The 13591-nt window shown below is 36.4% G+C and overlaps 1 protein-coding gene across 1 annotated transcript; it reads left to right on the forward strand.

The window, feature by feature from the left end:
* The first annotated feature begins 827 nt into the window (after window positions 1-827).
* Window positions 828-5085, forward strand: LOC145987895 (uncharacterized). The gene is made up of 3 exons (XM_083122690.1): window positions 828-851; window positions 1723-1991; window positions 4973-5085. Exons 1-3 carry the CDS (start codon window positions 846-848, stop codon window positions 5073-5075), a joined length of 378 nt encoding a protein of 125 aa, XP_082978816.1. The 5' UTR covers window positions 828-845; the 3' UTR covers window positions 5076-5085.
* The last annotated feature ends 8506 nt before the right edge of the window (window positions 5086-13591 follow it).

A 13591-nucleotide genomic window follows, 5' to 3' on the forward strand; every position in this document is an offset into this window, starting at 1 on the left:
TACTTAATTTATTTAATTGATTGATTTATTTGATCTACTTTACTTCGCTTTTCTTCCACTTTTGGCTAATCGCGAAGATGATGATGATATGATGAAATTGATGAAGGAGACACTCATAAAGAAAGAAAAACAATGCCCGGACCCCAGGCATCGTATCGCGCTACGCTAACAACGCGCCTGTAATGCCCATTGATTCATCACAAACTAAATGCCGTGGCATACTTGTGTGTTCTGGTTGGTTAAGACAAGTAGCGTCCTGTGGCAGATACACAGATACACACACAACAATAGACCAATATACACACCAAAAGACATACCCATACAATTTTCAAAACAATATACATGTATAAGGAGCTTTAAAAATAGTGGTTTTTTATGTTTCTTTTTATGTGTGTGGGTGTGTCTGTGTGTGTATGTGTGTTAAACCTGACATCACGAATAACTGAAAGCCTAAGTTAAACAGTTTACGGAAGGCCGTCTTACTTCTAAGCAAAACATTAAATACAATGGAAAATAATTCTATTTAAATTTCTTTGGAAATAATTATTTCTCTTTCAGGACATGTTTGATAGGCTAGTTCTTATTCTGGAATAGAAGAATACATAACTATTTGAATTTTTATTTATATTATTAAATTGGAAAGTAAGTAATAAAAGTGGAAGAAAGGATGTGTTTATAATTACGTCACTTCCTAAAATACCAAGAATGTGCATTTGAAAGGATTGAATTTCAGTTTCAAGGCTATTGAATGGAATTTTTCTCGACCCTGTAACTATATATACGCCGGCACAAAATTATATCTCTACTTCAGTTTAAGTATACAAACACAGAAGCATTCATTCACCATGAAGGTAAACTGAAAATCTATTTTGTCTTGTAGCTTTCCAAATATATACTTGTTTTCCGTCCATTCAATGTAAACGAAGGCGTGCATACATCCGTGGCAGAATGGTTAATTATCGTTAAATAAAACAGTGAGAAGAATTCAAATGTGAATAACCAAAATGGTAGTAGATACTAAATTAAGAATGGAGCAACGTGGGGATTATTCCATATTTCCATCATAAGACTGCACTTATGATTTCAGATGCAAACCAATTGTTGATAAAATGAAATATTCTAGAATAAATTTCATATGTCCCTACAACAGAAATGCCAAACCATGTTCAACTATCTATAATTGGTGACATAGAACTTTTCAAAAATTTTAACTTGAAGATAGAGCTTAAAATCAAAACTGTTGCCAAAGTAATAGAAGTTATAATCCGTGATATTTATGATTTACTATACTATTTATATTTTAAGAACTGTGTATCAGTTCTTTTGTATACGTACAGGGGTTAATAAAATATTTGTAGTTACATTTCCATGAGATATATTGAATAGCTTATTTTCAAACTGTGCAAACGTATTACAGAAAACTTCCATAAGAAAGGAAATAAAGGACGCATTACACAAACAAAAAAGCAAATATTTCTTAAACATATTCAAATAATATCAGTTGGGAGTATCAAGACCACACGATCCTTTAATGGGTCGAAGAACAACATACAACTAGCAGAAGGCATTTAGAGCGTATACAGAGATTTTTGGATTTGTTTTCAATTTCAAAAGTCCGTTTCCTCACAGGTTGATAATATGGTTTGGCACTATCTCGCCCAGACCTCCTCAATTAAAAGGTTTGTCTCAGTTCATCATGAATCCCTACCTATTTCATTCCAGTGCGTTATCGTATTCGCTGCCATTGTTGCTGCCGCTTCTGCCAGTGGATTGTTGTCGACTGGACCAGTGATCGCTAGCCACGTGGCTGCTCCTTACGCCGCTTCTTGGACAGCTCCCTGGGCAGGCTCTTGGGCAGCTCCATGGGCAGGTTCTTGGGGAGTTGCTCCCTGGGCATCCCATGTTTCAACTCCTCTGGTTGCCACCTACGGGGGAGCTCCTGTGACAGTCTCTCAGGCAGCTCCTGTGACAGCCCAAGCTGCTGGCGCTCCGTAAGTATTGGCCGTTAGGAATTCTAAATAGATCCTTAATTAACCTGCGATAAATATTGAATTGGATTTAGCATTTTCATTGAATACATAACATTATGAGATTTCTGAAGAAGTATCTGGAAGAAAAATGCAATTCATCTTTTTTGAGAGTTCTAAAAAAATAATATTCCTTGTATTTTCAAATTGGTTTACACAAACTTTGCTGATTAGCTGTCTGCAAGAACACTAAATGATTTGTTTTTCAATCAAAGTTATACTGAAATCAGAAATTGTACCTGAGAGCACTTGTTGATAATACTGAAATATGAATTTATAAATTTACATGGAGCCATGAATGATTAAATCTTTCGTAAAGATATTTTAAATTATCGTTTAACTAAGCGAGACGCATGGTAGAACAGAGGTCGCTGAAGGTTCGGGGGTCGGTTTCTGTTGTGGACATCAATTACATTAGTTAATTAGCATTATGTCATATGGGTGCGATTATCTGCAAGTGATAGAAAATGGACCTAAGACAAGAAAACAAACAAATAAAAATCTACAGGATTTCTTCCCTCCGGGACCCGGTTGAGGCACAAGTGGTTCGGGTCTCACTTTAAACTGTAGGTTCAGTACCTGATTAGCCTCACAGTGCATAAAGTGTACTTACAACACCAAATCAGTTAATCAATCTTCCCTCAAGGATATAATCTACCATCCCAAGGCAGACAAATGAAACACTTGGATTTGTTATTTTACATAAGAATTGTGTGTCATAGTAAAAGTCAATCTCGTATATACGGTGAGTCACATAATTATTCGGACAGATAAGGTTTCTGAATATTTACTGACGTAGTCGTGATATAATACGATGATAAATGTTTAATATTTATTTAACAAATAAAACTCAATATGAGCACACTGTTAATTATCTTCAATTAAGATTAATATAATATATTAGTAAAATATTTTCATTAAACAAAACAAACATTTTTTGTGGGTTAAACAAAATTATTCGGACACATGGAAGGAGAAACAGGAAAACACGCTTCAAAATCAACGAACAGAAATGTCAGTATCTGGTAGGCATCCGTTTCATTTTTAACACCTCGCATAAACGATTTGGCATACTTTCTACCAATTTTCTGCTGTACACTGGCGATATGTTGGCCCATTCATGTTGAAGTCTCTCCTTGAGGTCTGCCTTCGAGGTTATAGGTGTTTTCCTCACTTCTTTTTCCAACTTACACCAGAGGTGCTCAATGACGTTCAAGTCTGGAGACTGCGGTGGAGGATGGAGCACTTTTGGGCAGTTGTACAATAACCATTCTTGTACTACGCGGGAAGTGTTCTTCGGGTCATTATCTTGATAAAACATAAAGTTACAGAGAATGCCCATCATTTCAGCACTAGTCTTTAGATTTTATTTCAGAATGTCAAGGTAACGGTACCTGTCCATTGTCTGTTCGATGAAAGCCAATTTACCAACGACTTGGGCCGACATGCAACCCCAAACCATTACGTGACCACCCCCGTGCTTCACTGTTGCTTGCAAATTTTTCCCTCGGAGCTCCTCATTTGGTTTACGCCACACTGTTACCCTCCCATCTGACTCACAAATATTGAATTTACTCTCGTCAGTGAAAATTACCCGATTCCACCATGTCTGATCCTTTCCTAAGTGTTCCTTTGCGAACACCAGTCTTTTTGTCCTGTTTGGCTTACTTACAAATGGTTTTCTCCTGGCTACACGACCATGATAGTTTGCCCTTCTGAGCACTCTTCGTATAGTTTCAGGATGACTATGCTTTCCACACTCCTCAGCTACCTCAGCACACACCATTGGAGCACTCATCTTTGTTTTTTTTTAATTTCTCCTCACAATTGCTGTCTCTTCTCTGGGGGGAAAAATTCTTAGTCTCCCTGTATGACCGTGGGACTCGATCCTGTCTTCATCTTTAAATCGCTTAATAATATCTGCAACTGTACTTTTTTTCATTTTCAACATTGAGGCTATTGCACGGTAAGTTTTACCCTTAGCGTGGTGCCATATCACTAACTGACGTTGTTCAAATGAACTTTCCTTTCCTCTTCGCTCCATTTCTACATAGAAAATGTTCTTATATCACAACTTTGTTAAACAAAACGCGATCGTAATTGCTACAGAAACCTACAGAAACCAGAGTTAATATATATGAACAGAGTATCAATCAATTCGTAAATCGAAATTGTCACTGTATCGCAAACTTACGTTAACATTTACTATGTGTCCGAATAATTTTGTGGCACTATTTTTGCAACGGTAGGGATTCATCCTTCGTTATATTGTTGCTGATGTTCGTTTTTTAACTTTTTATCGTCCAATTTTGTGCTAAACATGCCATTTTTTAAACGAAAATAAACTTCAACGCTGTACACAGATTTCAATCCCTTCCCGCTCTTAAACGTTACAAATTTACTGTGTGTCCGAATAATTATGTGACTCACTGTGCATACACACACAGAGGCACGCAATTCATATTGATTACCAGCATTTGATTTAAATAAAAAAGAAATGAAAAGTAAGATAATAAGGAAAACCACCAGACTACAGCTTAATTGGTTATCAATGAAAGTCACGTAGAACATATTTCCGTATTAAATGCACACTATTCATAAATGACACAATTTTCTAACTATAACCCACCAAATATAATCAGATAATAACCAATGGGCAAAGATAAAACAAATTCCAAATAGTGTCTTGTTGAAAGAAAGAGTCAATAAGGATACAAATGCTATTCATTTTTTATTTACTTTGTCATTCACAAACATGGTTTCATTAATTTTAGTTGAGCCAAACATTGAAATTCAAGTATATATTTTTTTTCCAAACAGAAAATCTACATAATAATAAATCATAATAATAAAATCTCTTGTAATATGTTCATTATAATTAAGAATAAAGTGTCAATTTATGCACCTCACTGATCACTTATCATTATATTCTGTTTCCTTTGCAGCTACGTAGCAGTCACCAGGGGCTCCGTCCACACTGCTCCTCTTGCAGGACATCTTGTTGGCAGCAAACAAATCAACACCGCTCCTGCCCCAGGAACCATCTAAAGACTTAACAACAAACTTTACTTCGGCTTAGGAAGGAATACTTTTCTGTGCATTTCTTTTGAATGAATAAAGTATTGAAATGACCTATGATTATTTCTCTTCTATTCCTAAATGCATATTTATTTAAATACGTATAACTGAATGTTGTGGTATTCAAACGAAATATAATTCTAAGTTTTATTTGTTACTCAAATCTTAACCATTAAAGTCAAATATCGTGAGACTAGACGAGACTTGAAAATCATACATAGTATTCGTAAATAATATCTTATACTGAATTAATTTGTCTTGGAATAAAATGTTCACATACATAAGTTTTCTATTCTAACACGAAAAGTAGGTGTTATAACTTTCTTCTAACAGTTCTTACATTCTTCTCTCTCTTCTTCATCATTCTCCTGTATATTTTTTTTCCCATTCTACCGCTACCACTTTCGAATTGTTTTAAAATTGCTTTTGAAATAGATATTAAAACTCTAAAATGTATTGCTGATCTAGTGAATTAAAAACATCTCGAGATAAACGTGAATATAAGATGACACATCAATGACATATCCAGGATCGAACTATTCCCGAATTTTGGTTTACGGAAATTAAAATGTATGTATCTCTAATTTTCATACTACTTTAACCTGTAACACGTCAGTTTCTTGAACGTTGAACTAATCCAAAAACCATTCCCAAGTAACATGAAATATATATATATATATATATATATAATACTAAATTTTATTAAACTATGAAAAGATAATATAAAATGTAAGAAAACCTGTTTTGTCCTTCTGTATTTCGCCTTCTTGCCATAGATCTAAAAAGAGGCGATGCCAACATGTCGGAAATCAAACAATACCGCCTGCCAACTGTTTAAAAAGAATTATAACTGATGAAGTGGTAAAGGCTCTTAATATTTATGTTAAATTGTCATATAAGTTTTACCTAATAGATGATGTGTGTGTATAATCCAATTAAAAGACTAATGATTACGCGACCTTTGCAGGTTAAAGTACCGCGAGCGCGACAGGGAAAATGTTTACACTGTCATCTAAATAATAAATGTCCAACTTGAACCGATCTCACCAACGAAATATATGCAGCGACGTGCAGTAATCTCGGCACAAATACATACATCCTACTAATTATATTTAAAAATAGGCAATTATATTATTTTGCTCCATTTGCCTATCAATACTGACATTTAAAATACTTTTTCAGCAGCCTGATTCCGTTAAAAACGTTCTGGTTAGACCCAGGCATGCACGCTCACACATGTTTATACACAAAAAATAAAACATTCAAATGCTGACCAAGTTAACATTTATTGTAGAAAAAAAATCTAATAAATTCACAATAGTAAGAAAATTATTGTGAGTCTTTGTCTGAAGAAGACCCTGTTAGAGGGTGGAATTGAATTGAAAAGTCTTTTTATTTACTACAGAGCGAGATTCAGCCTTGGGCTGCTCTACCACCTAACTCTGGTGAATAAAAGTTACAATACAAATATTTATAATACTGAAATCAAATATATAACATAACATGAATGAATTTGACATAAATGAAAGATAATAAAATTATAAGAGAATGCAATGACAGATACATTAACACACACACACACACACATACACACGTGTACATACGCAATTTCCAATCCAAACCTTTGCAGACTAGAGGGAGAAGGAGCCTTCAAAACTGACAGCAGAGTGCCAGGGAATGTCGATTTTTCGCCGACCTCTAGTATTGTATGGATGTATGGAATTTCTAAATGTCAGTTTCTCGAGGAGATAGCTAGGTGTTTGCAATTTTAATACCTTATATATTGTAGAACACTGATGCAGTAGACGTCGTCTAGACATGTTACATTTTAGTGAATATTTTTTCTACAATAAATTTTACCTTGGTCAGCATTTGAATGTTTTATAACATGGAAACAAAACTTAACAGTGTTAAAATGTATACGCGCACACAAACAGACAGAGACACAGGGAAGTTTAAGAAAGCCCTCTTTGGAAACATTAAGCACATGAAAGAAAGGGCTTGCGTTCCAACTCCGAATTCTACAGTATGAATGACTGTTTATGATTCTGCTTCATCAGTTCTTTAGCCATTTTTATTGTCACAAATGAAGCTCGAAAACCAGAAAAGTGATGAAAAATTGTGAAAATTTTAATCAGCGTAGAAAGGAAACTGATAAGATCTTTTTGTGTTATTTGCCCACTGTACAATCTTTCACTGGAGCATTACTTTACTACAGAGTCTCCACCCAAAATCGGGCATGCAGTCGAAAAGCTGCTATAATAGAATAGCTCCTACGAGGCATTCTGCTGCTGTTTGTATTGAGGGCGTGAGAAGCACGCGAAAACGAGTGTCGCTTATGAATTGTGTCTTCGGCAAGACAAACAATTTTGTACTTCGAAAAGAATTTGATACGTGAGATCGATTAATCTATCACTGGTAGACTCGCTACTCCTCAGTGCACGTCGGTGGATATAAATGCGTTTCAAGTGCTTATGATTTCATGAAATAAACATGTCACATTCCTTTAACAAGAGTTAGAAGAACGTTTTGTTTCATGTTACAAAATATATGATAAATGTACTTCGATTTCCTATAAATATAGTGAGAATGTCCATCTCCAATTATGCCTCCCCGATAGCGCCTTGTAATCAAGGGGTTCCGGGTTCGATACCCGGTGGAGGCACATAGTGGTTCGGATCCCACTTTAAACTGTAGGTCTAGTCCCAATTAGCCTTACTGTGCATAAAGTGGACATAAAACACAAAATCAATCAATCAATCAATCCATCTCCATTTTGCGTCTACTACTTCCTAGAGAGATTCACCATAAGACATTATCTATTTGTTACATGTTACTCGAAATACAGAGTTTCTCTCGGGAAATAATGCAAAAGAAAAAGGCAATATTCATATGTTAAACCTGACGTCACGAATTGTTTAGAAGAAAGCAATATAGAGAATAAAATGGAAATTAATTATACTTGATTTACTTTGGAAGGACAAGGACAATTGTATTTCGCTTTTAGTACCTATATGTTCGATAGTTAGTTATGAAGTCTTCTGGAATAGAAGACTGCATAACTGATTACATTCTTATTGAGATTATTTGAAGGAGCGGGTAATAAATTATAAAAGTGGAAGAAAGGATATGCATATAATTAGGTGACTTCCTAAAATTTCAGGAATGCATGAAAAGCATTTAATTTCCGTTTGAAGGCCATGGAATGTATTCTTTCCAGTTTCTGTGGCTATATATACATCGGCACAAAGTTATATCTTTACTTCAGTTTAATATACAAACACAGAAACATTCATTCACCATGAAGGTAAGCTGAAAATCTATTTTATATTTTTATTTTACAAAACTCTGCTTGCATAAAGAGATGATAATTAAGTATAAAAGGAAAGCGAGGATAATCATTGAAAATCAAGAAGAGAAAATTTAGTAATATAAAAGATTTCATTATTCCCAGACAGCAAGCAATCAGCCCAGCCAGGAAATGCTTATGTCAGTTATTGCCGAGTGGGATTTTTACTTAGGAGGATAAGCAGGAAGTGTGCGAGTAGGAAGGATGACACCTGAATAACTGGGGATTGTTATGTGGAGAGAGGGGAGATAAATAGTTGGGCGAAAAGAGTGAAGGGGGAATCGGGAAGTCGATGGTGAAGCAGGAATGGAAGACTATCTCCGGAGTTCCAAGGAGATTCGATTCAGGTCTATCACTGAGACCTATCCTATCTTTACTTTCATATCCAAATATGTGCCGGGTCTAACCTTGACGATGTAAAACGCATTTGAGTGTGCGAGTCCTTTAAAGTTATTTTAAAGTTGTGTTCTCACCTCTCGCAGCCGCGGCCACAGAGACTAAAATTGGTAAACGCTGTAAGTGCCATAATAATTCAAACACCGTTTCCACGTTAAACTGTGAAATGTGCCATGCTTTATAATGTGGTAAATGTGAAATGTGGCTGGTAGCCTTCTAAGTAGTTCAAAGGGTGTGTAAAGAGGTCACTAGTGTGCACGTTCTTACGGGCTGATGTGCGGAACGATGCGTTTTCCCAACACTTTCGCTTCTGGCACTTACAACGTTTACCACTTTTAGTCCTCATTTATAATTAGAGAGTCAATAGGATCGAGCTTACACACCCCAGGAAATCAATCCCAGTACCGAGAGTATGTTACCCAAGGAGGCGAGCGGGGTTTTAAAGGATTCAGGTAACTGAAAGTACGATACGCTTGTTTTACGTAGAAAAGGTAACATAAACGAAAACGTCCATACCTGCATGGTGGAACGGTTAGCTCATAACATCTTACAAGGCCAGTGCTAAATCTATTGAATTTATTCATGAATAAATTTCACACGTGCGTACACATTGATCTCAAACCATATTCTACTATGTATGATTGGCAGCACAGATTTTTATAAGAAACATTGAATGAATGAACCATTTCAAAATGAAATTACATGGATGTCAGTTACAAACAGTATCATTTGAGGATTCTCTTGATTTTTAAAAGTCTGAGTTTCTCACAGATCGAAAATGTAGCTTAACACTAGCTCGACACCATCCATTCAATTATAATGTTTGCTTTAGATGATTTTGAATCCCTTCCTATTTACTTCCAGTGCGTTATCGTATTCGCTGCCATTGTTGCTGCCACTTCTGCCGGTGGATTGTTGTCGACTGGACCAGTGATCGCTAGCCACGTGGCTGCTCCTTACGCCGCTTCTTGGGCAGCTCCCTGGGCAGGCTCTTGGGCAGCTCCATGAGCAGGTTCTTGGGGAGTTGCTCCCTGGGCATCTCATGTTTCAACTCCTCTGATTGCAACCTATGGAGGAGCTCCTGTGACAGTCTCTCAAGCAGCTCCTGTGACAGCCCAAGCTGCTGGCGCTCCGTAAGTATTGGCAGTTAGGAATATTGAATAGATCCTTAATTGAGTAGCATTAAATGATTAGCTATATTCAGAACATTCATATTAAATTTAGTATTGAGCTCTTTATTTATTTATTTTATTTATGCTTTGCAAGTCTATAGAAGGTTGAACCTCCAATTACAGAAGGCGTATAGAGTGTTTAGTTAATACAATGCAAATTACATGGAATATACAAACACATATTTATTTACGCATGTACACGTAACACGTGACAACATACATACACTTATGTACATACATTTAAGCAAGAAGTAATTCATAAGTATTACACACTGTAAAGGTAACATTTATATTTAACAATCCATATTCTATCAAAATTTCTACACAAATATCTAAAATGAAATTACACCCATCTTCTCATATTTAAGTTAATTGTAATTGAGAAGGAAGAATGATAAATTTATACATTTCAGTTATCATTATTTTCTGTTTTCATTGCAGCTACATAGCAGTCACCAAGGGCTCCGTCCACACTGCTCCTCTTGCAGGACATCTTGTTGGCAGCAAGCAGATCAACACCGCCCCTGCCCCAGGAACCATCTAACGAAGTAACATCAAAGTTGCCTGGTCAGCTTCAATCGGCTTAGGAAGGAATACTTTTCCGTGCATTTCTTTTCAATGAATAAAGTACTAAATTAATATACAAGGGTCGTTCAAGGTTGACCGGGACTTTTATTTCTAGACAGGAAATATACATACATAGAAGCACCAAACTATGTCAGTTTTTCAAAGTATTCCCCCTGAGCATCCAGACACCGTTGCCGTCGTTGTGGAAGTTCCTTGATGCCTTTGGCGTAGAAAAAAGTAGGTTGGTGTCGTAACCACTGCAGGACAGCGTTCTTGAGTTCCTCATCTGTCTGGAAGTGCGTCTCGCCCAAATGCTCTTTAAGTGCCTCAAACAAGTGGAAATCACTGAGGCATAAATCTGGACTGTAAGGACTGTGTGGTAAAACCTCCCAGTGCACGCTGGCCAGTGTTGTTTGAGTCAAATGGACCGTGTGGGGCCTGGCATTGTCATGGAGAAGAATGACGTGTTTCGACACCATTCCAGGTCTTTTCTTCCGAACAGCCCCACGTACAGCACCGTGAAGCAGTGTTAAGTAATACTTGGCATTAATTGTGGCACCCTTCTCCACATGGATAACACCTTTCATGTTTCAGAAGACTGTTCCCAAAATCTTACCGGCAGACGGCAGCGCCTTGCTTTTCTTGGGTGGAGGGGAACTTTTATGACACCATTCGTACACTCTTGCCCGTGACAGTGTTTGTTCACCATACTGTGCTTGCAGTCTACGCCAAATTTGAGCAGGTTTCACCTTCTCCTTCACGAGAAATTTCATTATACACCGCTGTTCCACAGCAACAGATACACTACTTGCCGCCATCTTTGTTTACACTACTGCGCATGCGCCAAATGTGTCGCAAAGGATCATGATTACTCGCAAGGAATCATGGTCTGTCCTGCCCTAGTAATGCAGCCCTACATTGATTCATTAATATTTTACGCACGAAAGTCCTGGTCAACCTTGAACGACCCTTATATGATTATTTTTCTTCCATTCCTAAGGATTCTAAATTATTATTTGCTACTAAAATCATAACCGTTAAAGATGAACATTGGTAAACGAGACTTGAAAATAATATAATGAATTTGAAAAAATATACTGAATTAATTTGTTTCTGAATAAGACCATGTTTATGTACCTAATTTCTCTATTTTAACCCGAAACAGGTTCTTCAAACAGACTGTTCTTCCAACACGTTTTTCTATCTCTTCTTCATCATTTTCTTGTATATGTTTGTTTTCTATTCTATCACTACTACTTTCCCTTTTTCTAAATTCTATTTTTCAATTTCTATCGCTGATCTACTGCATTAATGAAACTCTAGATAAATACCGTGCATGTTGTAAGATTGCATATTCTAATTAGAATTTGCTACTACTTCCTGTGTTAGTACTGTGCCTCCTCGTGGCTTATTTCAAATTACCAAGGCTACTTTCATGAATATTATTTATATTTAAATGCGTGTATGTAATTTAAAGATGTTCATTTTACAAACAATATAAGTGTAGTTATTGAAGATTAGGCACCACATGGTTGCCTAATCTTTAATAATTAATATCTCTACGCTGGGAGCAACCTGGCAACGTTGAAGTCTATTGTGTTTCAAAGGCAACAGATCCCTTTGCAGTAGCACTGGCAGAGACGATTCCACGCAGTTAAAACAGCTACAGGGAAAAATCAGGCGTGGCCATGCCGTGTCGGTGGCTCAGTAGTTAGAGCAATGGCACGGTATGCCAGAGACTCGGGTTAAGAGTCCAGGTCGAGCCTGCATTTTTCACTGAAAATTCTTACGTAATATAAGTGTACATTGAACCGGCCCTTGTCGATAATACGAGATATATTGAATTACAACAATGTGCTGCAGAGATCTTTGACTTCAAGATGGAGCCTATCAATGCACTTGTTGAGAACAATTAGTAACAATGTTACTATCATTTCCGTCTGCTTGCAGGGGTGAATTTACGTTAAGATTCTCTTCCATTGTATAGTAAGCTGCTTACTGTAAACAGGCAGTGATTGGATTAAAATGTATAGATATCCTAGTGTGAACTCTAATTAAAAATTAACCAGTAGACCTACATAAAAACGAGTTACATCAAAATTTAGCTTATTCAATTCTGCGTTAAGCTATAGTAACAAATATTTATTTTCTAGTTTGCCTTCAATTTTTTATTCTCATGAGATCAAAAAAGGTACCGGTTGTTCGTCAAACCGTGAAAACTGCGGGCTCTTACTGCGAGTGGTGTCGCCACGTTCAAACACATCTTTACTCCGTCGAATAAAAATCTATATAAATTCGGTTTCGCAATGAGAATTTACAATGATAATGAAATTTAAATACATATGCAAAGACCTTCCATCAAGGCCATGATCGTATTTGTAGGACTACCCGGTGCTAAGAAACAGTTGTTTCAAAAATTGATAGCCCTTCTTTTTGGCCGATTTTCAAAAATCGAAAATTAAATAATTGTGTTTAAAACCTTTCTACCAGCACTATATTTAAATGTCATCACGATCGGCCAATAAGGTTTTCTATTTATAGAATTTCAAAGAGCGGTCGTTTGGAAAACACCGAAAAAACTGGCACTTTCTGTTCTAGTGACGATAAAAAATCGAAGGCATACTCCAAAAAAAATAGTTACCGTAGCTTAATGCAGAATTTAATAAGCTAAATTTTGATGTAAATCGTTTACAGATAGGTCTACTACTCGATTATTCATATTTTTTTATCCGACAGTATGTGTTCATTCCGCAGTTTTCAAATAAATCTTCGACATTCTGAAATAGCATCTCATTTCATTATTTTAAAAGAAATTGCAAGTTTAATGATAGACTTCAAAGTGAATTTCTGTTTTTTTATTAAAATCTGTAAAGAATATATGGGACTGTACATAATAGTTATGGTGTACATACATACTTTGATTGGTCCAATCACCCCGCTTCCCAACAAGCTTCCGCTCTGTAGCGTCCCGGATTCTCACTTATGAAATATAACAACCCTAG

The sequence above is a fragment of the Lepisma saccharinum genome, chromosome 1 (genome assembly GCF_977018435.1).
Source record: "Lepisma saccharinum chromosome 1, izLepSacc3.1, whole genome shotgun sequence".
Lineage (NCBI taxonomy): Eukaryota > Metazoa > Arthropoda > Insecta > Zygentoma > Lepismatidae > Lepisma > Lepisma saccharinum.

Excerpts from the sequence above, each read along its gene's own strand:
- LOC145987895 (XM_083122690.1), top strand. Across the intron at positions 1,992-4,972 it reads GCCCAAGCTGCTGGCGCTCC|CTACGTAGCAGTCACCAGGG; the intron begins GTAAGTATTGGC and ends TTTCCTTTGCAG.